The sequence below is a fragment of the Chrysemys picta genome, chromosome 2, assembly GCF_011386835.1.
Source record: "Chrysemys picta bellii isolate R12L10 chromosome 2, ASM1138683v2, whole genome shotgun sequence".
In the NCBI taxonomy this organism is placed as follows: domain Eukaryota; kingdom Metazoa; phylum Chordata; order Testudines; family Emydidae; genus Chrysemys; species Chrysemys picta.
This window is the reverse complement of record NC_088792.1, coordinates 94,306,778-94,332,929: the sequence shown is the minus strand read 5'-3', so window position 1 is coordinate 94,332,929 and position 26,152 is coordinate 94,306,778. Positions and strand designations below refer to the sequence as shown.

General features: G+C 44.3%; 1 protein-coding gene across 3 annotated transcripts in view; it reads left to right on the top strand.

Annotated features, from left to right (window-relative positions):
* Positions 1–26,152, top strand: part of ELMO1 (engulfment and cell motility 1) — a 471,086-nt gene that overhangs the window by 71,156 nt on the left and 373,778 nt on the right. Inside the window, exons 2-3 of one of the 3 annotated variants that reach the window (XM_065587209.1) lie at positions 5,804–5,870; positions 10,558–10,708. In XM_065587209.1, the coding sequence (XP_065443281.1) occupies positions 10,631–10,708 (78 nt within the window). In that variant the 5' untranslated portion in view covers positions 5,804–5,870; positions 10,558–10,630. Of the gene's footprint in view, positions 1–5,803; positions 5,871–10,154; positions 10,231–10,557; positions 10,709–26,152 lie in introns of those variants that run through there. The other 2 variants (XM_042860355.2, XM_005287366.4) reach the window with 2 other exon arrangements.

Sequence of the window (26,152 nt, the reverse complement as noted above, 5' to 3'; positions counted from 1 at the left end):
CCCACCCTTTTGTTGTTTCCACTGATTTCTGACTCATGTTTGAATCCCATTCAAAATTGCCTTCCTGATTTGCAAAGCTCCCTATGGACTTGTTCCACCCTACCTCTCTGACATTATCCACGTATGCCCCAACCTTCTTACTCTGTGCAGTTGGCTTGATCCTTAGTTATACTAAAGCTGCTTTCGTCTGCCTGAGTGGTGTAAAGAGGCTCTTTGTGTAAATGAGAATCAGGCCTACACCATGATCAAGTCACCCCTTAACCTTCTCTTTGTTAAGATAAACAGATCGAGCTTTTTGAGTCGATCACTGTGAAACATGTTTTCTAATTCTTTAATCATTCTGGTGGCACCTCTCTGACCCTTCTCCAGTTTACTGACATCCTTGTCAGTAGAACTAGACACAGCACTTCAGGCATGCTTGCAGCGGTGCCAGATGCAGAGGTAATATAGCCTTTTTACTCCTATTTGAGATTCTGTAGTTTATGCAGCCACACAGTAGTCCTGGAAACATTGAGTAGAAAGGACATGAATTTCAGTGTAAAAAAAAAAAAAAGTGGGGGGTGGGGTGTTAATTTTTTTTCTTTAAAGTCCCCAATCTGTCAGGCCTTCTTTATACATAACATAAACAAAAACAGTGCCCCCCACCTCCAAAAGTACAGGCTCATCTGATATCTTGTCACCTTTACATCACACTTTGAAACCTTCCTTTGTCTCTAGTTTAGGACTGAATGATTGTAACAGGGCTCTCTCACTGCTGGGGCTGGTGATCAGCCCTCGTGCGGTCTAGCATCTCCTTCTGTTGCTCACTCACTCCATAGCCTCTCTTAGGCCTTGGCTACACTGGCGCTGTACAGCGCTGCAACTTGCTGCGCTCAGGGGTGTGAAAACGCCCACCTCGAGCGCAGGGAGTACAGCGCTGTAAAGCGCCAGTGTGATCAGAGCCTGCAGCGCTGCACGCTACTCTCCTCGGAGAGGTGGAGTACATACAGTGCTGCGAGAGCTCTCTTGCAGCGCTGGCAGCGCGACTACACTCGCGCTTCACAGCGCTGCTGCAGCAGTGCTGTGAAGTCCCGAGTGTAGCCAAGGCCCTACTCTCGAGGACTCTGGATACTCTTTGTGACTCAGCCTTCTGTCTAGGTCAGTATATAGTCCATCCTCCCAGGGTATCAACATCCCTCCGGATCTGCTAATTGGTTGACCTTTCCAACAATCTTGTGCCACTTCCCAGTGGGTGGTACTAAAACCCAGGCTTGTCCGCTACACCAGGTTGCAACCCAGGGACCCTACAATCAGCAGCCAAGATCTGACCATCTCTAACCTCGCTTCTGTTTCCTTGGGGATACTTTTTACTCTGCCTCCCATTGGCTTTCTTCTCCACCTTTCTGGGTAAACCCTTTCCTCATGGCAAGGATGCCAGGACTTTTCTCCCTGGGTTTCCTCTCTTTACTTCTCCAAGCCCAGAGAGTGACTGCTGGTTTCCTCCTTCTGCCCTCACTGCTTGACCTCATACCAGCCCCTCTTGCTCAGGGGAGCTCTATCCTCAATCAGGGATTGCTTATAAAGCCTAATTCTCCCATAGGTGTGGCCTGTCAGGTTATTTTGCCCGTTCTGTGTGTCATTAACCCTTTCCAGGCTAGTGTGGTGTGAACACCCCATCACATCCATATATCCTCCACAGAATGGATCTATGTAGTAGGGTTAGAAAGTCAGAGTGCTGTGAGCATGGGGGTGGGAAAAAGGAATACAATTATCTGAAAATCAGCCCAGTGATATGTAACTCATCATCCTCAATCTCTCCAAAACAGTCTCATTGACTACAGAAATTCTCCCCCTGCCATTGTACTTAATCACCTTCTTTTCATGCAAGTCCCTCCTGAAACACAGATTATGGAAGAAGTGGTGTTTTTTAAACACACAGAAGACTGGAGGTTCCTCTTGAATGGATTATTGATGTGGATCTGTCAATGTGATATCAAAGAAATGGCCTATTCTGGAAATCACAGGCCTGATCCAACTCCCTTCGAAGACAATGGGAATCTTTCCACTGAAGTCAGTGGAAGTTGGATCAGACCTTATGAGAGGGTATGTTAGAATGCCAGTGATCAGGGTGAAGGCAGAGAAGGGGCAAAAGGTCCTTGAGCGGGCATTTCCATAGAGGTAAATGTCCTGGCCCCTCAGCTGCTGCAACCCTGATCCTGAATTGGTTTTGTCTTCCACTGTGTCAAAGCATCTGTGAGTGTTATGGACTTGGGTCTCTTGGGACTGTGTGTGTTTTCAGGTTCAGAGGTGACTAGCACTGAGAGCATAACCAAAGCAAAGGGAGCAGCAGGAAAGCCTCTGTATGTATATAAAGTTTAAATCCAATTCTCTGGCTTCAGTGCACTATTTTGCCTTCTGTCAGAGGCAGCAGAAAATATTACAACTCCTCAGAGTTGGCTGTTCAGAAATGCAGTTTAAATCCAGAAATAACTCTCTTGGGTATATTAATCTAGTGTTGGATTATCTTTCTAAAATTGTTAATCAGACTTGGTCCCTGGGGGACCTTTCAGCTAAATTTGCCACTTAGTTTTTGTTTGCCTTGGCCTCTTGAGCTCAGCAGAGGAAACTGATTAGATTTGACAAGATGTGGTTATGTAAGATCCCAAGAGCAGGTCACGCTTCCTCTTTATAAATGGCAGATTTGTATACAGTTTGGTGCGACTCCACTATGTGCTTATCTTACTCGTTATTGGAGAGATACATGAAGAGTCATGTTTTCTTATTCACATTTCTTCAGCTGGTTGTACCAGGGCATTCTTTGAGCAAGGCCGAGGAAAATTTTTTTCTGGGATTGATTCCAAAGTGGTCACCTGGCCCAAATCCATGTGATTCTTGAATATTTTATACATCAAAAATATAGAAGGCAATTAGACCTTGTCTACACTAGAATTTACTTTGGTTAAATTTATGTTGCTCAGGGGGATGAATAATCCACACCCCGGAGAGACGTAAATTATACTTACCTAAGCGCTGGTATAGATAGCGCTATGTCGAAGCGAGAGCTTCTCCCACTGACATAGGTACCGCCTCTCATGGGAAGTGAAGTAATTATGCTGAAGGGAGATCTCTCTCCCATCGGCTTAGAGGTCTTCACCAGAAGTGCTACAGTGGCGCAGTTGCTGCTGTCGTGCTTCTAGTGCAGATGTAGTCTTTGTGACACAGAGGAGGCCCATTGGTCCCAACTGATGAAGGGTTCACTACTCTGTGTCAGCAAAAATAACGAGGAGTCCTTATGGCACCTTAGAGACTAACAAATGTATTTGGGCGTGGGCTTATGTCCAAATAAATTTGTTAGTCTTTAAGGTGCCACAAGGACACCTCGTTGTTTTTGCTGATACAGACTAACACGCTACCACTCTGAAACCTGTACTCTGTGTCAGCAACTCCTGTCAGGCCTGACAAACTTGCTACCCCTAACACATTGCTGTCATAGTATCTGTAAAGAGTGTCATGTGGAATCTTCAGTGGGAGGCTGGGATCACACTAGTCATTGATGTATGTACTGATGATATTTTAAGTGTTTTATGTCTGTGTGCTTACAATGTGTTCTTAAAATTTGTATCAAGGTGTTACTCCCCAGCAGAGTGGAGAAACGGGTTTCCTGCCAGACCAGAGATGTTTATTCATCCATCTGTTGAAATATAAATTGAACATTGTCTCATTCACAAGCACTAGTGTAGCTAAATGCAGATTTAACAGGAAGAGGGGAACAGCAGGGGGGGGGAGCCTTTTTTGGGAATGCATTGCAGATGTATATTTGGACTATAACTGGGGGACAGGAAAAGCACTGTGCGATTATATGCATGAAAATGGAATCCCAACCTGTCCTGGGTGAGAAATTGCTTTTGACATGGATTTTAGTCTGTTAACCTTAAGTTTAGACTCCAAGAAGTGTGCTATACTTCTGTTTTATATGTGATCATTTCTGTTTCCATTATCCTTTCTTGGTATCTTAATCTTTGATAATAAATTTGATTCTTTCATTATAACTATATCTCTGTGGTGTGATAAAGGACCTGATCTTGAGTTGTGCCAGTGAAACTGTGTGTACACTGTTCCCTTGATAATAGCAAACCTGGGAGTTATACTACACACTTGATCTTTGCCATAAGGCCGAGTTATTGTGAGTGCCCAGTGACTGGGGCTGGACGCTCCATGGTGATGCATCAGAGGAGCTCAGAGACTGGGGTACACTAAGTGTTAACCTGCAAGGCGAAGTAAGGGCTAGCAAAGCTCAGAGGAGATTATTTGAGTGGTTAACAAATTGGGGGTGTAAGGGAGCTGACACCCAGTTTAGCACCAGCAAATCAATCTCTTTCTCTCTCTTATACACACACACACGCGCACACACTCTCGCGTGTGCGCACACACACACACACACACACACACAGGTGGTGCAGTGTGTGTGTGTGTGTGTGTGGGAACATGGTGCCTCACGGTTGTGGACATCCTGAGAAAGCGTCAAACACTTTATTAAACTCTCAAATTCAAGTTGGTTTTGAATCCTTAACTCCTTTAATTTTCTTGTTGGTGAAGTGAGCGTGCACTAATATTTGACCACTAGTTCTCTCATGTGAAAGACAGGAAATGTGGTGGGTTTTTTTTTTTTTGGTGGATGAAACCCAGGAGTGGGAGTCAGGAGACTAGAGTTCTGTCCTCAGCCATACATAGACTTCTTGTAGGTGTTAAGTCACATGACCTCTTGAAGTCTCTATTTCCCCATTTGTAACATAAGGATAATACTTCCTACTTCACATGGACAGAGTGATAATTATAAATATTAATTATTTAAAGTGCATTGAGATTTTTTGCATAGAAGGCAAAATAGAAATGCAAAATATTATTTATTTTACATTCTCCCATGGAACTCATCTCTTACAAATCCAAAATCCGGTGTTTCATGTGCAATCTGCTTATGTGTGGTTTTAAAAAAATAAATAAATAAGGATAATTCATAAGTCACTGGCACAGTCATGGAGTTTATGCTGTACTGGCTCGTATATTGAGTTAATCTCTCAGAGCCAGGCAGGTAAACTGGGTTCTTAAGTGTCTGATCCAATGCATTTTGCAACACAACATTACATGAGGGATATTCTGATTTCCAGCTTCAGAGTTCATTAAGATAACATAGCAGACCATCCGAAGGACAACATACATTGCTTGAAATGTACCATAATTTCTTCAAGGAATATACAACGTATGGTATAGCTTTAACTTTTAGAATTTGCACTTTAATGAGCTAATTTGTCATAATTTTTCAAACATCAGTTTACAACAGCTGAAGATATTCCCCTTTGTCTTTATGAACTGATTTGATTCCAACATTTGGGTTATGCAGGGGATTGTTCTATACCAACTTCTATTAGAAATCAGTCACGATAAGGTGTTTTCTAAAAATCTCTGTGGACTTTGCTTTTATACCATAAATTGGACACAGGGCCTTGTTTTTTTCCTAAGCTAAATTTGGTTTCAGAAAGAACAGCAGCAGGGAAAAACGGTTGTTAAGGCGACCTGTGTGTTTTACTTTCACACCTCGACAGGCTTGTTTAAGATGGACCAGGATTCAATAAAGTAAAATCAGGGGTCAATTTCCCCATTTGTAAGTAAGTGGATGTTATCTGTAGATTTACAGCTGGATTATGTTGTTTTGCTTAGAAGTAATCATGAATCAAAACTTCCCCAACTTTCATGGCTGGCCTTACAATTAGCTGGACCCTCAAGGGGATTATCAGACTGAGAGTTGCCTTCCCTTTAAATCCCATAGGCAGAGAGGAGGAGATTGTACCGTGAGTTGCTCCCACATCTCATCCTGTTACAAAGTGTGTTCACATGTAAGTATGGAGTGGGGAGGGTGCTTTGTATGCCTTCTTCTACAGCCCTGTTTATAAAATTGGTATGTTTGTTTCTTTAAATCTGTAACAGGAAGTCAGGGAGAAGAGGGAGGCTGGGGAAAGTCTTAGGCAGAAGCTTGACAGTGAAGTAGGGAGCAGGAGAAAAAACTTCAGTATATAACTCTTGTCTGTACTTTTCTAATTCCTTGTGTGGTGTTAGAAGAAAGTGGATCTTTCTGTCTCTTGTCACCAGAGGTGCATGGCAGGATTGCTTGTGCTTAATCCTGGTCCCTCTAATCTCCCCAGCGGGTTTCTGTATGTACCTAGATAGAAATATCATCACCAAACTTCTCCATTTTTCCCCCCAAGAAGCCTCATGATTCTCCCTCCACCCCAACCCTTGTCTTTTTTGCTTTGATTTCAATTCTGTTTTTGCCATGGTGCTTGTCCCTGCCAATGCAGTAATAGTTACGCTGTTGATATTGATGTTGTTGTCATTGGCAACAATGAAACGTTAACACTCATGAAATGTTCCATTAGTACCTTTTAGGGTATGCAATAATAGAACATCCAGGGTTTGAAAAACTGGCCCAGACATTAGCCTGAAGAATAAACCTTCTCAAGAAAGAAAAGTCAAAAAGAGTGGGGGCGGGGCAGGTGTACAGCACCCCCAAAGAGGTGTGGAGCAGTGCTCTGGTGAGAAGCTTATCCACCCATTCACAGCTGATTGGTATGGGAGGGTGCAGGAGTTCTTATTGGAGTGTTCAGGGACTCCATTTTTGTACTTGCCTGTTATTATGAGGTGTCTGAAATTCTCCCAACTTCCACCTTCTTCTAAATTTTCTTCTCAACCCTCATGGCTACTGTGTGTATCTGTCTCTATACATGTATGCACCTCTCCTTTCTATTGTGAAGGAGGGTGGGGCAGTGCTGTCCTTCCAGGGGACCGCCCTCCATTTTTAGGTCCTTTTTGGAAAGCGTATTGTTTATAATGTATTTTATAGCAGCAACAAGAGTGTAAGGCTCTTCACTGAGTACATATAGAAGACTTGGAGATTACAATCTAAATGATATACTTGACAGACAAGTGTGAATGTCACATACAAGGGGATGGGGTGAAGGATGCAGGTTATGGAAAAAAGATTTGGTTACTGCCGGTCCCTGATCTGCGACCACTAAGCTGTGGTAGAGGCATTGAAGCTGCTTTCAGCAGACTCAGGAAAACAATTCTGTGTCAGTTCACTTTCTTGAAGATGATCTTTGCTACTACATCTAAGGAAAAAATTAAACGAGAAATAAAGCTTAGAATCTATATCAACTGATAGTTGGGTTCTCCTCCCCTCAGAACTCACATCTCACGCCATTAGCTGTAAAGCCTATTGATATTAATTCTTTTCCACAGCAGCAACACCATATATAACTGTCTGATAATACTGGTCTACAATTTTTGAGAAGTCGTCTGCTTCAGAGATAAAATGTGCTATTTATTATGTATTTGGATGTGCTGAATTCAAATATGACAATTAAAACAACTGATTGGCCACTGTTTCTAAGATATTTAAGTTTTTACATTTTATGTCTATGTATATTGTGTAGATAGTAGAGTTTTAATCATAAATTGTAAACCTAGGTCTTTTCATGTGTTTATGGTTGCTTTACATGATATTTCACCTGTCCTGTTTATGTAACACTTTAAAAATCAGCAAAAGGGTTATATAAATAAAATGTATTATGAAACAAAAGGCAAAAAACTATTATGTACATAGTTTAGTCCTATTCAGTGTCTACTCGGCACTTCTTGGCTTGTCTCTTGTATTCATTAAATGGAGCACCTCTTGTCGCTGTCCAGCAATAGTCTGCAAGCATTGATGGGCTCCATTTGCCCTGATAGCGTTTCTCCATTGTTGCAGTGTCCTGGTGAAATCGCTCGCCGTGCTCGTCGCTCACTGCTCCGCAGTTCGGTGGAAAAAAATCTAGATGAGAGTGCAAAAAATGTATCTTTAGTGACATGTTGCAACCAAAGCTTTTGTATGCCTTGAGGAGGTTTTCCACCAACAACCTGTAGTTGTCTGCCTTGTTGTTTCCGAGAAAATGTATTGCCACTAACTGGAAGGCTTTCCGTGCCGTCTTTTCCTTGCCACACAGTGCATGGTCAAATGCATCATCTCGAAGAAGTTCACAAATCTGAGGACCACCAAAGACACCTTCCTTTATCTTAGCTTCACTTAACCTTGGAAATTTTCCACGGAGGTACTTGAAAGCTGCTTGTGGTTTATCAATGACCTTGACAAAGTTCTTCATCAGACCCAGCTTGATGTGTAAGGGTGGTAACAAAATCTTCCTTGATTCAACAAGTGGTGGATGCTGAACACTTTTCCTCCCAGGCTCCAATGACTGTCAGAGTGGCCAATCTTTCTTGATGTAGTGGGAATCTCTTGCACGACTATCCCATTCGCAGCAAAAACAGCAGTACTTTGTGTATCCAGTCTGCAGATCAAGCAAGAGAGCAACAACCTTCAAATTGCCACAAAGCTGCCACTGATGTTGGTCATAGTTATGCACCTCAAAAGTTGTTTCATGTTGTCATAGGTTTCCTTCATATGGACTGCATGACCAACTGGAATTGATGGAAAAAGATAGTCATTATGCAGTAAAACAGTTTTAAGACTCGTCTTCGATGAATCAATGAACAGTCTCCACTCATCTGGATCGTGAACAATGTTGAGGGCTGCCATCACACCATCGATGTTTTTGCAGGCTACAAGATCACCTTCCATGAAGAAGAATGGGACAAGATCCTTTTAACGGTCATGGAACATGGAAACCCTAACATCACCTGCCAGGAGATTCCTCTGCTGTAGTCTGGAGCCCAACAGCTCTGCCTTACTCTGGGTAGTTCCAAATCCCTGACAAGGTCATTCAGTTCACCTTGTGTTATGAGGTGTGGTTCAGAGGAGGAGGATGGGAGAAAATGTGGGTCCGGTGACATTGATGGTTCAGGACCAGAAGTTTCATCCTTTTCCTCTTCCTCGTCTGACTCAAGGGAGAATGATTCTGGTGCATCAGGAACCGTCAGTCCATCTCCGTGGGGTACTGGGCGTATAGCTGATGGAATGTTTGGATAATGCACAGTCCACTTTTTCTTCTTTGACACACCTTTCCCAACTGGAGGCACCATGCAGAAGTAACAATTGCTGGTATGATCTGTTGTCTCTCTCCAAATCATTAGCACTGCAAAAGGCATAGATTTCCTTTTCCTGTTCAACCACTGGCGAAGATTTGTTGCACAAGTGTTGCAGCATACGTGTGGGGCCCACCTCTTGTCCTGATCTCCAATTTTGCAGCCAAAATAAAGGTGATAGGCTTTCTTAACCATAGTGGTTATACTGCGCTTTTGTGATGCAAAAGTCACTTCACCACAAACATAGCAGAAGTTATCTGCACTGTTCACACAAGTACGAGGCATCTCTGCTCACTTTGGCTAAACAGAAATGTGTCCCTTTGCAAAATTAAACACTGACAAATAAGAGAGCACGACACTGTATGATTTCTAGAGCTGCTATAGGGCAATTTGTTCAGCAGAGTGATGTAAGTTTTGTTATGATTGCATCATCCATGACTTCTAGGAATAACATGATGCAATTCATATCATGTATGACGCAATACCAGCTTCAGATTGCATCATTCATTGTTTTGCCTAAAAAGCAAGTACTGTCCAAACCCAGTTGTAGATTTATTCATAGATCCAGACAAAGATGTATTTTAGTCATTTCTGCTTTAAATTGAGATCCCTTCCCTTTATAACTCACTTATCCTCCGCCATTCCCAAGTCAAGGGTTGTATATACTGACCCAATAGCATATCTTGAAAACTAGAGCCAATCAACAATTTTAAGCATCATTTTCGTTCTCAATGACCCAGAATTAGTAAAGTTTGACTACATTTATTTCAGAAGCATTTTGGCTGTAGAGCAGTGTTACATATGCTATAAATGTATGCTATAAATATTCATACATGCTAAGAAATTCAAGCTCTGACTTTGTATTGTAGAACGGAGTTTCTGTGCACGGGTTTCTCCGAATCTGTTAGGTGAGAGAGAGAGGGGGATGTGTGTGTGTGTGTGTGTGTGTGTGTGTGTGTGTGTGTGTGTGTAAAAAATGCTGTGCATTCTGCCTTCCTCCTGACATCCTGGTTGCTATAGCACAGTGATCTATTTGTGAACACATAGAAGATCATTGCTATAGTTAAGAGAAACAGTGTTTCCTGGCCATAACTTCCTGGGCAATCTCTCTTTCTGGAGAGCTGAGTGCAAGCTTTAACAGAAATTTAATCAGGCTCCTTGGGTCTCCAGAAGTGAAATGTAATGTTCAGCCTCCTTGTAGTTTGTGGCTTTTCACTAACCGTATTTAATAACATTTAAAAATAGTTTCTCTATTTAAAACTGTCCAATGCATGACTATTATTCACAGTACATTCCAGTGCTTCAGCCATCTTTCTAACAGGCTGGCTAGCTGTACAGTGTGCGGTAGCATTGTTCTATGTTTATGCTTTTGGTATATGTATATTCGCAGTCTCTCTGACACAGACATATTTTCATGCACCTGCTGAGCCAGGCAATACATAGGAAATGAAAGCAGCGTTAGAATTCTGGCTGAACTGTGCTGTATTTTTCTTTCCCTCCCTGCAGGTGTGAATGAAAGAGAGACTCTGCAATATTTAGTGTCCAGTTTTACTGGCTTTGAAGAACAGCGGCATTTACAATGCCGCCTCCTGCTGATACAGTGAAGGTGGCTATAGAATGGCCAGGTGCCTTCCCCAAGTTGATGGAAATTGATCAAGTAAGTGCCTATTTCTATGTACTAATATAGATATATATGTTAAAGTGTGTACACATGTTTACTTAGATGCACCTGTATGTTTAACAGTATGGATTCATATAAATAGTGCAAACCTTCTTGCTGTATTGCTCGGTTTGGTGTTTTGATACATTTGGCTGTTTGTTTTTTAGCAGGTGTTTAAAAGAGGCATTTTTTCTCTTTGTGTGACCCGTTTAACTTCGCTGTGCCTCAGTTTTTCTATCTGTAAAATTATAATAAGGATGCTTAAATCCTGATGCAAAGTGCTTTGAGATCTACAGATGAAAAACCATGAGGTGAATGCAAAATATTTCCATCATAAATAGCTGCAGTGAGCTTTGAAGTCTGGATACCTGAATGGTAATATACTGTACAAACAGGAGAATTTTGCAGTTCTACGCAGATGCCATATAGGCAGTGTCCTGTTCAACAAGGGGACTTTGAGTAAATATCTCAAATACATATACTGGGAGGAAAATACGTCATACGTTTGAGGGTGTGGTAGGAGGGAGCTGAAGGGGTGCAGTAACAAACTGTTTTTAAAGCAGTATTTAGAGAGAGACATTAAACTTATGGCGGGAAAACCTTTTGTGGAAATGTATGTGGAACAAAACTTAAGTAACTTATATGTAAATATTACGTGAGTGGCATTGTTTATCATACATATTAGTAATATTAAAAGTGGCCTTTTTCATAATATATTATATGTGGGCCATACTAGATGAATCATACAGGTTGTTACCTGTATAGAATATCACAGGGTGAAAAGCAGATAATTATTATTTCAGTAAATAGTATTTCATACAAAAGAAAGCCCTTGAAAGTTTTTCCCCAAATGCACCTAAGTCCTGATGCATCCAAACACTTCAGTATATTCTTTACGTTGTATTGAAATGAAGGAAATGTAAGTACATGCTGAAAATGTTCTGCTGAACGGGGGTCCTAACTTCTGCATTCCCTGTGATCTGTTTCACACTATTTTTAGTCCCATTGGAGTATAGGGCTATCGGGCAAGTGTCTGTTGGCATTTGCAACAAAAAAGGTACTGCAAAATTGGTCAAAGCACTAGCAGCCTGATTTTTAGAGGCTGCATTGCACTATGTGCTGTGTAAAATACTTCCTGCCCCAAAATGCTTGCAATGTAAATAGACAAGACAGACAAAGGGTGGGAAAGGAAAGGAGCACAGAGAAGTGAAATGACTTACTTAAGGTCACACAGTGACTGAGACAGGAATAGAAATTAGTTCTCCTGAATTACCATCCATTTTCTGATCCACTAGACCACACTGCCTCCGAAAGCTCTAAAAACTCCACCTACCTGACAGGGTGAGTTTCATTGAATAACCCTGAGGTTATATAAATGAAACAAGAATTAAAATCCCACCAAACACATTTCTTTCTTGCAAGACAAGGTAGTATTTTAAAAGTACAAGACCATCTTGTTGCCAGGAATGTAACTGACTTGATCTTAAACAATTTGTTGCAGGGACTGTGCTGCCTTCTGTGTTTGGAAAACACCAAGCAAATTTTGAGTGCTATTGATATCAATCAATCAATCATGACTGACAAAGATTACAGAAAAAATTCTCTGTAGTTTTTTTCAGATCTGTGCACTTGACCACTTTTGGTGTCGGTTAAGTTTATGCTTTTCTTGGAAGAGTTAGATGGCCGTTCAATGAAAGCATCCCACAGTGCACAATCAAATGTAGGGCTGATCCTGCAAGTCCTCTACATACAAAACTCCCACTGAAGTCTGTGGGAGTTTCTGGCCAGTCAGGGTTTGCGAATTTGAACCCTCAAGTTTTCATGCTCTGGTGGGTTTTACTGTTTTGTTGTTGTTGTTTTCGCTTCTAAACATTGTGTCCCAAAAGTGAAAAAAGATTTAGATCGCTTCACTCTTCTCTAAAATGTAGTAACGGGAAATATCTGATCTCTCACATTTTGGTATGAGTGGGTCTTAAACTAAGCAGTCGTGAGCAGCACTGGGAATGTGCACAGGTGATAGGTACAATGTGTGAAATATCATTTTGATAATATAATTTTTATTACACTCAAATAAAAGAAGGAATGTGTATCACTGGCTAGATACATCAAAGCAAATCTGCAACACCAATGAACACATCAGAATATGGCCCCAAATATGGAAAAAAGGATGGAAAATTGTTTGAATACTTTTGCTTAGCAGATAATGTTACCTATCTCTCATTGTCATGTGTGAGGGTTTTTTGTTTTTTTTTCTTAAATACTTCACTGTAGAAGACAAGTGAAATCTTCCTTCCTAACTTGGTAAACCACTGGCATTACAAAGCTCTCCAAAACTGTCATTGACAAGCTACCAGTGTGTGTTTGCATTATTACTAATCAGATTGATAAATAGATTATTTTGTTTTAAATAGGGAGACAGATTCAGCTCTTGGTTACACTGGTATAAACTTGGAGAATCCCTTTTTACTTCTTGAGGTTAATCCAGATATAAAATATTTTACATTTGTAATCATATGAGTAGGAAACCTGAAGAAAAAATATTTAAAAAAAAACAGGAGTACTTGTGGCACCTTAGAGACTAACAAATTTATTAGAGCATAAGCTTTTGTGGGCTACAACCCACTTCTTCGGATGTTGTAGCCCACGAAAGCTTATGCTCTAATAAATTTGTTAGTCTCTAAGGTGCCACAAGTACTCCTGTTTTTTTTTGAGGATACAGACTAACACGGATGCTACCCTGAAAAAAATATTTAGTTTCACATATTTCAAAAATTGGAAAAAGTGACAGGAACACTATCAAGTGAGGTTTTCTTACTGACAATGTAATGAAGCACATTACAGGAACCATATGTATTGCTTTATATTAATGCCTTCTCTAAGCCTTGACTTCCTAGTCAACAAGCTAAACTTTTCACAGTAGTCTCCTGAGTTTTGGGAGTGTGCTACTTCTTTATTTTTTGGCTAGTATTGCTGAGAAAAGTGGTAGAATATAACGTCAATGGATTTTCTCTCTTTCTGAGATGTCTGGAGTTGCTGTATTGTACTTCTTCACAATCAAAGTGACAATTGAGATATTTTTCCAAGGGGATTCTTAAGTAATTTTAGGTCACCAATTTAGGGTCAAATCCTTAGTCAGTATAAGTTGGCACAGCTCCATTAAAACCAACGCACTGAAGTCACTGGCACTATTTCAATTTACATCATCCCAAGTCTGGCCCTTAGATATTAAACACAGATTATAAATGTTTTAATGATTTAAGTGATTTTTTTTTTCAATTCAGTGAACTTTTTTTATTTTACACAACAGAAAATGAAATTGATGATAAAGTGGAAACTGGCCAGTGTAGTTTCATTGTCCAACCTTAATGAAATGCAATAAACAGCATATATACTGAAAATAAACACTTGTCGTTTAAATACGAGAAGGGATTGTTAGTGGCACTCATAAGGAAATTGTATGTCTCTTTCACTTAGTGCAACAATTATTTTGTAAGAATAATGGAAAGCCTTTTTCTTTTCTTTTTTTCCGGAACACAACCATGGTACAACAAAACCTTTTGGAAAGAGTGGTCCAGATACTTTAATATGCAAGATATAATTCAGTGCATGAATGTACAGTCTAGTTAACATCAGGAATCAATCACTGTTCAATTAGAATGGATGATGGAAAATATTATTTCCTTTCTTCTAGTGGGGCTGTAGTGGTTAGAGCTAGAAGAGTTGTGGTGGCAGAGAGCCATTCGGGATAAGAATAACATTACAGACAAGTATTAAATTTTATTAGGGTCTGGCTGCAGATTTTCTAACCACATTCTGATTGGCTGTGAACTAACTTCCAGTGGTGCATGGCTGGGACCTCTTCACTGACAAAAATAACCCCTTTGTCTACTATGTTAAATGGGGAGAGGAGGCAGAAGTTAATGGAGTAGGGGGCAACAGTAATAGAGGTGGGCTGCAGTAAAACAGCATGGCATTTAAAATTAATGAGCTATGTGGTGGAGCGAAGACTCACCGGTGCAGCGCCTCCTGCTGGTCGTCTTGGGAATTAGCTCTTTCCAGCCCGGAGCGCCCTCTGCAGGCCAGTGTCTCGCCTGCCACTGTTCCCATGTCCTTCTCAGATCCTGGTGCCCTTTGCCCAGGGGTTCTGTCCTCCATAGTACCCCCCTTGCTCTGGGTCTCCTGTCCCAGGTGAGCCCCCAACCCCCTATCCCCACCTTACCTCAATGGCTACTGCCAATCTCCATCTAGCCCCCCACTCACTGGGGCAGACTGCAGTCTGTAAACCACTCATCAGCAAGAGGGCTTGGACCAGCTGCCTCCGTCTATTCCTGGGCCGCCCGTCTGCAGCCCTAGTACCCTTGTGGGCACTTAACTCGGCCTGCGGCCTATGGCTTAGCTAGGCTGGAGCTCCCCAGCTCCCTCTGCCCTCCCCCAGTACTGCTCCACCTCAGGTTCCCTGCTCAGCTCCCAGGCAGCCAGGTCCTTCCCTCTCAAAAGCTAGAGAGAGAGTCTGTCCCTTCTGAGCTCCTGGCTCACAGCCCTTTTATAGGGCCAGTTGTGGCCTGATTGGGGCATGGCCTCAGCTGTGGCTGCTTCCCCAATCAGCCTTTCCCCAGCCACAGCCCTCTCCCAGGGCTGGTTTTAAGTCCTTCAGGACAGGAGCGGGATGACCACCCTGCAACAAGCTATAATCAAACGCTGTAATAATTAACTTAGCAGGATGTGCGGTAATAGGATACTTCTGCTACTAAATAGTACTTAATAGTGTACGTGGTGCAGTGCTGAAGGCTCTTGTTCTTCAGCCTTATATCCTAGAAAGAATCATATGTATGCAAACCCTGTTGTGCTATTACAATAGTGGGCCTGGGAGGGAGCCCTCACTCGTAAAAGTGTCCCTTTCTGTCCCTGATAGAGCATTGCTTCCATACTAATGGCCTTCCTTCACAATCAGCAGCATAGGCAATACCCAGGGATGCTTTTTAAGGCCATGTCTACACTAGCACTTATGTTGGCAAAATTTTTGTCTCTCGGGGTGTGAACCCCCCCCCCCCCCCCCCCGAGCGACATAAGTTTTGCCACCATAAGCACTTGTGTGCACAGTGCTGTCTCATGCCGACGTAGCTACTGCCGCTCGTTGAGCTGGTTTCATTATGTCGACTGGAGAGCTCTCTCCTGTCAGCATAACACCACTACACAAGAAATCTTACAGCAGCACACACAAATTAATTTTTCAGAAGAACGAAGGCAAAATTGATGGCTGAGAGTTTGTTGGCACCACAATTCCCACTGAAAACTTGCAGCATAACCCTCGCATTTGCAACATATCAGGTGATGACACTGCACTTTAAGATAAGGGATGGACATAACTAGAAGCTGCTGGACACAGACACACTGGAACGGTTCTCTTTTAGAAGCAGCAGGAGCCTCCTTTAAAAGTTAAGCATCTACTGTATTTAAGAGAAGAGTTTTTGCATAGTGATGAGATTCCTGGGGATATATGTGTGGCTGAATTAACTACAAGGTGTCTCATTCACATTCTGACCAGCTGGAACATCCAGAAGCACTTTATAATTCAATTACAACCTCTCTCCAGGACTTTTGGAATCATATTACTAAAGAGAATAACAATTTTTTTTTAAATTAGTGTTTTTAATCCCTTACACTATCACACACAGGCCCTTTTCCCATTGTAAATTACCAGAATTTCTGGCCACACAGTCCTCAGTTGCATCATTGTTACATACAATGTTCAGAGGCATATTGCCCAGTACAGTGGAGATGTGAAGAGATGAATTTTCATAGAATATCAGGGTTGTAAGCAGGGCCGGCTCTAACTTTTTTGCTGCCCCAAGCAAAAAAAAAAGAGTGCCGCCCTCCATAGCGCTGCCATAACACACACCCTCAGCACCGTGCCCCCACCCCCCACCACTCCACGGAGCGCCGCGCCACCGAACCCCCCGCTGAACACCCCCAGCCCCCCGCGGAGCGCCGCACCACTGAACATCCCTGCCGAACACCCCCAGGCCCCCGCAAAGCGCCATGCCGCCGAACCCCTCAGCCCCCCGCGAACCGCCGTGCAGCTGAACACCCCCCCCCCAGGAGTGCTGCTGAACGCTGTGCCGCCAACACCCCCCCCCCCCGCAGAGCGCCGCGTTGCCGATCCCCGCCGCCGAACACCCCCCCCGCTGCCGAACCCCCTCGCTGCCACACACACCGAGCGCCGCACTGCTGAACCCCCCCGCCGCCACACAAACTGAGCGCTGCGCCGCCAAGCACCCCCACCGCCGAGCCGCGCTGCCGAACACCCCCCCCCCCCACGCGCGGAGTGCCCCACTGCACCGCCACACCCCCCCCCCGAGCACCACTGCCGAATCCCCCCCCAGTGCCCCCAGCCGCCAAAACAAAAACAACCCGCCCCAGCGAACCCCCCCCCCCAAAAAACCAAAAACCCTGAGCGCCCCCCACCACCACCCCAAGCATGTGCTTGGTCGGCTGGTGCCTGGAGCCGGCCCTGGTTGTAAGGAACCTCAGGAGGTCATCTAGTCCAACCCCCTGCTCAAAGCAGGACTAATCTCCAGACAGATTTTTGCCCCAGATCCCTAAATGGCCCCTTCAAGGATTGAACTCACAACCCTGGGTTTAGCAAGCCAATGCTCAGACCACTGAGCTATCCCTCCCCCCCAATTTGTAATTGGGAGCTATTTCCTCACCACTTTGTAATTTATTAAAGTAGCATTTGTAACTACAGTATAATTCTGTAGTGCATACTTACGTAATAGGGAGACTAGTGCTATAACTCACTCAGGTATATCTTACTTGGGTATTATAAATGTTTTCCCTATCATCCCTTAGGTACATGGCAGCAGGGTGCTTGAGAAGCCAGTGAGGGCATTTTGTGGTCTGATAGGAGATCAAGATTTGGAGCAAGGAGTTCATCCTTCTGTGTTTTGAGTGTTTTGTTTTGGTAATATGTTTGGCTTCTGGAAAGAGGGATGAGATTTGGTTTCTTCTTTATCACCCTAATGCAGATGATCTGGGGGTGATGCTCATTTCTAATGAAGCAGAGATAAAGAAGTGGAGAGTGCATTTTTCGGCGGGGTATGGGAAGCTGGCTGACTTACAGGTCAAAATGAAAGGCAAGAGCAGTGGTTTTCAAACTTTCGTACTGGTGATCCCTTTCACATAGCAAGTCTCTGAGTGCAACCACCCCCCCTTAAATTAAAAACACTTTTAAATATATTCAACACGATTATAAATGCTGGAGGCAAAGCGGAGTTTGGGGTGGAGGCTGACAGCTCATGACCCGCCATGAAATAATCTCGCAAACCCCTCAGGGTTCCCGACCCCCAGTTTGAGAACCTCTGGGCAAGAGGAAATGTACTCTGTTCCTTCAAATATCTATCTCAGTTACACATATTGCCTCCATTACTGTAGTATCTGAGTGTCTCCCCTAATGTGAGACCCCTGTGAAGAGTGAAGTACTTTTTGTCCTCATTTTACGTATGAGGCACTGAGGTACAGACTTGCTCAGTGTCTCATAGGAAGTTTGTAGCAAAGCAGAGGATTGAAGATCCAGGTCCCCTGAGTCCCAGTCGCCAAAGTACTAAACCTCTGTATCTATAGTCCCAGTTATGTGACAGTGATGTGTGGAGCTTGTATTAATGGGAATGAGGGAGAATAAGCCTTTCCTGCATTACAATAACCAAAAATGTCTTAAACACCAAAAGATTTGTTAGCAGTAGCAGTGTTCATAATTAACAGAATGCTGTATTCACCATCTTGAGATTTTATTTTCCGACAGATGTACAGATCAACAGTGAACTATGTTTTCCTGTTTTTGTGATGTCTTTTCTTAACCAGATGTGTGGCGTCTGTTGTTTCCCTGGGATAGGCTTCAAAATTACTTAACAGGAGAGTGGTGTTTAGGCTTTCCTTTGCTTTCTGTGCTGAATGGTGTCAGCCAGGGAAACCGAAGTCCCTAGTCTATCCCAAGAACAAAGACAACAAGGGCAAAAGTGATACAAACGAGCTCATGCTGAACTGTAGAAGAGAGATGTAGTTCAACGTAGGCCTGAGTGGAAACCCATTTGTGGATGCTATATCTATCCAATCGAGGGTATGTCTTCACTGCACAATTAACCCAGGCTCTTACCTGGGTTTAAAAGACACCTTTTTCCTAACATGTTAACCAAGGTGTTAAAATTATAGCATATACAAGACAGTTGTAGTTTTTATATGTGAGCTGGTTGGTATAGACCCTTGGGGAAGGGGGATGAAAGTTGACCTCGACAAGTTAAAACATGTTAAAACTACAGTTTGCATTGTTTATATTAGGTTTGTTACATGTGTGAGCTAACACATGCCTAAAGACATCAGTGAAGGCAAGGCCAGAGAGGCCAAAAGCTAAAATGAACCAAACAGTGATACAAAATTTTGCTCCTACTATAGAATATAGATTTTGGGCAATGTCCTTGTAAGCGGTGGTTAAACCCGCCTCCACTCCCGCAACACATTTGGTTTTCAGAACTGTAAGTCCAATAAAAGTTATATTTGAATACAATAAAACTGATTCTGGAGTTGGGTTGGGATAAAAATAATCGAAAAAAACAATGATCCCCACCAGGTAAATATTTGCAGCTAGACTAGCAAACTGTTGCACTAGAATAGCCTGGGAAATAGATTGATTCTGGAGAGAGGAGAGGAGCCTTTTATCTCCTCTTTCATGGTTATAAATAAATAAATAAATAAAAACTAAGATAGCTTCTACTTGTTGTCTATCACAAAGTACTCTACATACATTAAATAATGCTGTCTTGTAAATGTTGGTCCAAGTATAGAGATTCTTCATACAGCACTTAATAGCAAGGCTCCTGAGGAATCTTGACATTAAGGGATTCTTGGGAGAGAACAGTGAAGTTACTTGCTAACCCATCTGTCATTTCAAAGAAAATAACTCTTTTGTTGGTAGAGGAATGTCTTCTGTGCAGTGTGCGTTGTAGTATTTGCATGACACTTTTGATGTGTTGTCTGCCAAAGTCTTCTCTGCAGTCATGAATTATGTAACTCTACTGAAGCGATTTCACAGAGGGAGTTGTGGCAGCCATCACATGTTTTTAAACAACCTATTGCTTACAGCTGTGAACATTTGCACTGGTCACAGTCTATAGTTTGAAATGGGGAAAGGAATTTTGTCCACAGAGTTATTCATAGGGAAGGCACCTCAGGGGAAGGATGCAAGGATAATTAGGATCTCAATAGTTTTTATTGTAAAGTTGTTAATTTGTAAAGCCCCTTTTACTAGTACGTATCAAATTACTGTAAATGGTAGATAGTGGCTAAAGCATAAGATAAAATGTGTGTCCCAGAAGGGTCCCATTTATTGATTCATTATGGTTAACTAAGTTCCATTGAGTGATTTCAGTGTTATAATAATGCTCCTTCCCCCCGCTGTGGCAGAAGCCTGAAGGGTGATTTGTATCAACTTTTTAAATTTTAGATTGTCGTGCCTTCCTTTTTAACCGCTACTTAAAGTTCTTGTTGCCTCTTTATTTTCTTAAGTTTTGAGTTTCAAGTATCAAATTATTTCATGCAACCAAGTGAGTATGGAGAATATAATACATATTGTAGATTATATTACAGATATTATTATAGAAATTATAGGTTAATAAAACGGGGACTTTTCAGCTTGGAAAAGAGACAACGAAGGAGAGAGATGATTGAGGTCTATAAAATCATGACTGGTGTAGAGAAAGTAAATAAGGAAGTGTTATTTACTCCTTCTCATAACACAAGAATTAGGGGTCACCAAATGAAATTAATAGGCAGCAGATTTAAAACAAATAAAAGGAAGTATTTCTTCAGACAATGCACCGTCAAACTGTGGAACTCTTTGCCAGAGGATGTTGTGAAGGCCAAGACTATAACAGGGTTCAAAAAAGAACTAGATAAATTCATGGAGGAATAAGCGAGAGTATCACATATGTAAAGTCCTGTGCCCTTAGTTGACTGTTTGAGATGGTGGGAAGGGCAGGTGAAACCTGGTAGGGTAAAACTTTCAAAGACAAAAGCCCCACTTTCAAAAGTAAAACAGGAGTACTTGTGGCACCTTAGAGACTAACAAATGTATTAGAGCATAAGCTTTCGTGGACTACAGCCCACTTCTTCGGATGCTGTAGTCCACGAAAGCTTATGCTCTAATACATTTGTTAGTCTCTAAGGTGCCACAAGTACTCCTGTTCTTCTTTTTGCGGATACAGACTAACACGGCTGTTACTCTGAAACTTTCAAAAGTGACTTTGGCCTGGTCTACAGATGCTATTTGTACTTGTATAACTATTTCATTTATGGGTCTTTTAAAAAAACAAAACTGAAATAGCTATCTGACTGCAACTCCTAGGCCTGGTCTACACTAGGCGTTTATGTCGAAGTTAGCGCCGTTACATCGAATTAACCCTGCACCCGTCCACACCGCGAAGCTATTTAGTTCGACATAGAGGTCTCTTAAATTCGACTTCTGTACTCCTCCCCAACGAGGGGAGTAGCGCTAAATTCGACATGGCCATGTCGAATTAGGCTAGGTGTGGATGGAAATCGACGCTATTAGCTCCGGGAGCTATCCCACAGTGCACCACTCTGTTGACGCTCTGGACAGCAGTCCAAGCTCGGATGCTCTGACCAGCCACACAGGAAAAGCCCCGGGAAAATTTGAATTCCTTTTCCTGTCTAGCCAGTTTGAATCTCATTTCTTGTTTGGACATCGTGGCGAGCTCAGCAGCACTGGCAATGATGCAGAGCTCTCCAGCAGTGATGGCCGTGCAATCTCAGAATAGAAAGAGGGCCCCAGCATGGACTGATCGGGAAGTCTTGGATCTGATCGCTGTGTGGGGCGATGAGTCCGTGCTTTCCGAGCTGCGATCCAAAAGACGGAATGCAAAGATCTACGAGAAGATCTCTAAAGACATGTCAGAGAGAGGATACAGCCGGGATGCAACGCAGTGCCGCGTGAAAACCAAGGAGCTGAGACAAGGCTACCAGAAGACCAAAGAGGCAAACGGACGCTCCGGATCCCATCCCCAGACATCCCGTTTCTACGAGGCACTGCATTCCATCCTAGGTGCGGCCGCCACCACTACCCCACCACTGACCGTGGACTCAGAGGATGGGATATTGTCCACGGCCGGTTCCTCGGACATGTTAGCGGACAGGGAAGATGAGGAAGGAGATGAGGAGGACGAGGCAGTCGATAGCGCTTGCAACGCTGATTTCCCCGACAGCCAGGATCTCTTCATCACCCTTACAGAGATCCCCTACCAACCGTCCCCAGCCGCTAACCCGGACACAGAATCTGGGGAAGGATCAGCCAGTAAGTGTTTTAAACATCTAAACATTTATTTTTAACAGAACAGGAATATTAAGAGTAACAACAATGGGTTTCTCATGATTAGTTTGCCCTAGGTGCTTAACGTTTCAGTCCTGGGCAGTGCAACTATTGAAAAAAAATCTAATAATGTCCGGTTTAGCATGATTGTTCTGCCCAAGCCGCTCTACTGTTTAGTCCCTGCCAGTGCAGCTACAGTAAAATGCGGTCTATATGTCCGGGGATAGAGCAGAAATCCTCCTGGGACATCTCGAGGAAGCTCTCCTGGAGGTAATTGGAAAGCCTTTACATCAGGTTCCTGGGGAGAGAGGCCTTATTGGGTCCTCCGTAGTATGAAACATTTCCGCGCCACGAGACAATCAAGTACTCAGGGATCATTGCCCTGCAGAGCAGGGCGGCATACGGCCCTGGTCTTTGGAGGCTTTCCCGAAGCATTCTTTCTTTCTCAGTGTCTGAGATCCTCATCAGGGTGATGTCGCTCATGGTGACCTGCTTTGAATTAGGTAGGGGAATGTTAGTGTTGGGACTGCTTGCCCGTTCCTTTACAGAACTGTAACCGCTGGTTTGCAGCCACGCGGTGGAGGCGGGAGAGGGGCAGCATACAGGGATCTTTCCCGGGGACAGCCGCGAGGGGGTGGGACGGGGCAGAGTTCCTGCTTGCCGGATTGCTGGCAGCAGGGACTGGCATTGCTTTCAATGTGAAAGGAGGCCAGTGCTACTATTAAAGTTTTAAGCTGCCACAAGTCTACGGCTTACCATGTCTGCCTGCTACACAAATTCCGGTGTCCTGCCCCGCTTCTCAGATCTGCAGTGCAAGACCCCAGGCACTGAATGCGAAGGCCGAGAATTCGACCTTGTCCTGAGTGCGCATGTGATAAGTGCTGTGCATGGTCTTGTTCACAGAGAAAGACTATGTTCTTTGTTCACAACTACATTTATCTTTCTGAGGAATTCACTCCCTTTTTCCCATTCCCACAGCCACATCTGCGACTGTCTCACAACCTAGCGTGGCATCACACTCCCAGAGGCTAGCGCAGATTAGGCGTAGGAAGAAGAGGACACGGGAGGACATGTTCTCGGAGCTTATGGGCTGCTCCCGAGCCCAGGCAGCACAGCAGACCCAGTGGCGGGAGAACTTGTCCCAAATGCACCAAGCACACATGGAACGGGAGGAGAGGTGGCGGCAGGAAGACCAGCAGGCGACTCAAACGCTGCTTGGACCAATGAGGGAGCAAACGGACACGGTCCGGTGCCTTGTGGATGTTCTGCAGGAACGGAGGCAGGAGGACAGAGCCCCGCTGCAGTCTATCTGTAACCGCCCTCCCCCGCCACCAAGTCCCATACCCCCCTCACCCAAAGTGCAAAGAAGGAGGGGCGGCAGAGTCGGTGCAAACTCTCACTCCACCCCTGCAGACAGCTCTAGTAGTAGAAGGCTCTCATTCCCCAAAATTTGACAAGTTCTTTCCTTCCCGCCTCACACAAGCCCCCATCCAAGTTTCACCTCCCAGTTTCATGTGTAGTTGCTAATAAAAAATACGTTTGTGTTAATTACTGTTTCCATCATGTTCTTTTGGAGGAGGGGGGGAAGGGGGGGGAAGGGGGTTGGTAATTGGACAGGACAGTCACCTTTAGCAGGGTACATAGGCGGGGGCAGGTCCAGCAGCAGGGCACATACACAGTGCAGTCACTAGTTACCCTGGTCAGTCTGGGAGGTGGTTTTCATGTTCTGTGGTGGGGGGTGGGTTGCTCTGTGACTTTGTGGCGGGGGAGGGCAGTTACAGATCTTATGCGGCGGTCCTTATCCTGTATCACAGAGCCACGCAGCAGGGGATCTGTAACTGTCCTCCCCCTGCCACAAAGTCACATAGCCCCCCCATACACACAGTCCCGATCAGGAGGGGTGACAGGCTCCGTTGAAACAACCAGTCCACCACTGCGGAGCCTGTCAATCCTGGAGTTTAGAAGCGTCATTTGCGTCACTACACTACACCCGCTCCCCACCACAGTCTGCGTCCCTGGTTTAAAACATTCCCGCGAAAACAGTAATAAAGAAAACAGTGTTCATTAACAAAGTAGAAGTGATTTTATTTCTAAACGTGTGTTGGAAGGGGGTGAAGGGGGTATGTAACTGGAGAGGATAGTCAACATTAACTGGGTAAAGAAACGGGGGCAGGTTCAGCTTCTCTGTACACAAACTTAAAAGTCACAGGTTACCCTGCTCACTCAGGAACCTAGCTTTCAAAGCCTCCCGGATGCACAGCGCGTCCCGCTGGGCTCTTCTAATCACCCAGCTGTCTGGCTGGGCGTAATCAGAAGCCAGGCTATTTGCCTCAACCTCCCACCCCACCATAAAGGTCTCCCCCTTGCTCTCACAGAGATTGTGGAGCACACAGCAAGCTGCTATAACAATGGGGATATTGGTTTCGCTGAGATCACAGCGAGTCAGTAAGCTTCTCCATCTCCCCTTGAGGCGGCCAAAAGCACGCTCCACCACCATTCTGCACTTGCTCAGCCGGTAGTTGAAGAGTTCTTTTTCACTGTCCAGGGCGCCAGTATAGGGCTTCATGAGCCAGGGCATTAGCGGGTAGGCTGGGTCCCCGAGGATGACTATAGGCATCTCCACATCCCCAAGAGTTATTTTGTGGTCCGGGAAGTAAGTACCTTCCTGCAGCCGTCCAGAGTTCCTGAAAACACGAGCGTCATGAACCTTGCCCGGCCATCCGACGTAGATGTTCGTAAAACGTCCCCTGTGGTCCACCAGTGCTTGCAGCACCATGGAAAAGTAGCCCTTTCTGTTAATGTACTGGCTGGCCTGGTGGTCTGGTGCCAGGATAGGGATGTGAGTTCCATCTATGGCCCCACCGCAGTTTGGGAATCCCATCGCTGCGAAGCCATCTATGATCACCTCCACGTTTCCCAGGGTCACTACCTTTGACAGCAGTACATCAACGATTGCCTTCGCTACTTGCATCACAACAACCCCCACGGTAGATTTGCCCACGCCAAAGTGGTTCGCGACTGACCGGTAGCTGTCTGGCGTTGCAAGCTTCCAGAGGGCTATGGCCACTCGCTTCTGGACAGTCAGGGCTGCTCGCATCCGGGTGTCATTGCGCTTCAGGGCAGGGGACAGCAACTCACAAAGTTCAAGGAAAGTTCCCTTACGCATGCGAAAGTTTCGCAGCCACTGAGATTCATCCCAGACCTGCAGCACTATGCGGTCCCACCAGTCTGTGCTTGTTTCCCGGGCCCAGAATCGCTGTTCCACAACATCCACATGACCCATTGCCACCGTGATGTCCTCGGCGCTGGGTCCCGTGCTTTCTGACAGGTCTGTGCTACTCTCAGACTTCAGGCCCTCACCGCGGTGCCGTAGCCTCCTCACCTGACTTATCTGCATCTGCCTCAGGGAAAGGTGGATGATAAGCTGCGAGGCGTTGAGAACGGCCACAACTGCAGCGATGGTCGCAGCGGGCTCCATGCTCACAGTGCTGTGGCGTCCGCGCTGTCACTGACTAGAAAAGTGCGCGAACTGATTTCCCGCCGGCGCTTTCAGGGAGGGAGGGCGGGAGTGATGGACGGATGACGACAGTTACCCAAAAGCACCCTTGACACATTTTTTTACCCAGAAGGCATTGGCGGCTCCACCTAGAATTCCAATGGGCAGCGGGGACTGCGGGAACTGTGGGATAGCTGCCCACAGTGCACCGCTTCCAATGTCGACGCTTTCCCCGTTAGTGTGGACTCACAAAGTCGAATTACTGTCCTTAGTGTGGACACACACGTTCGAATTTGCATTATCGATTCCAAAAATTCGATTTAAGTAAAATCGAACTACTCTCGTAGTGTAGACATACCCCTAGTGTCCATCTGAAGAAGTGTTTTTTTTACCCACGAAAGCTTATGCCCAAATAAATCTGTTAGTCTTTAAGGGGCCACCGGACTCCTTGTTGTTTTTGTGGATACAGACTAACACAGCTACCCCCTGATCCTAGTGTGAATGCAGCTGTACTTATATAAAGGCACCTTAGGCTGGTGTCGCTTATTTCCCTTCCCAGACAGGCAAA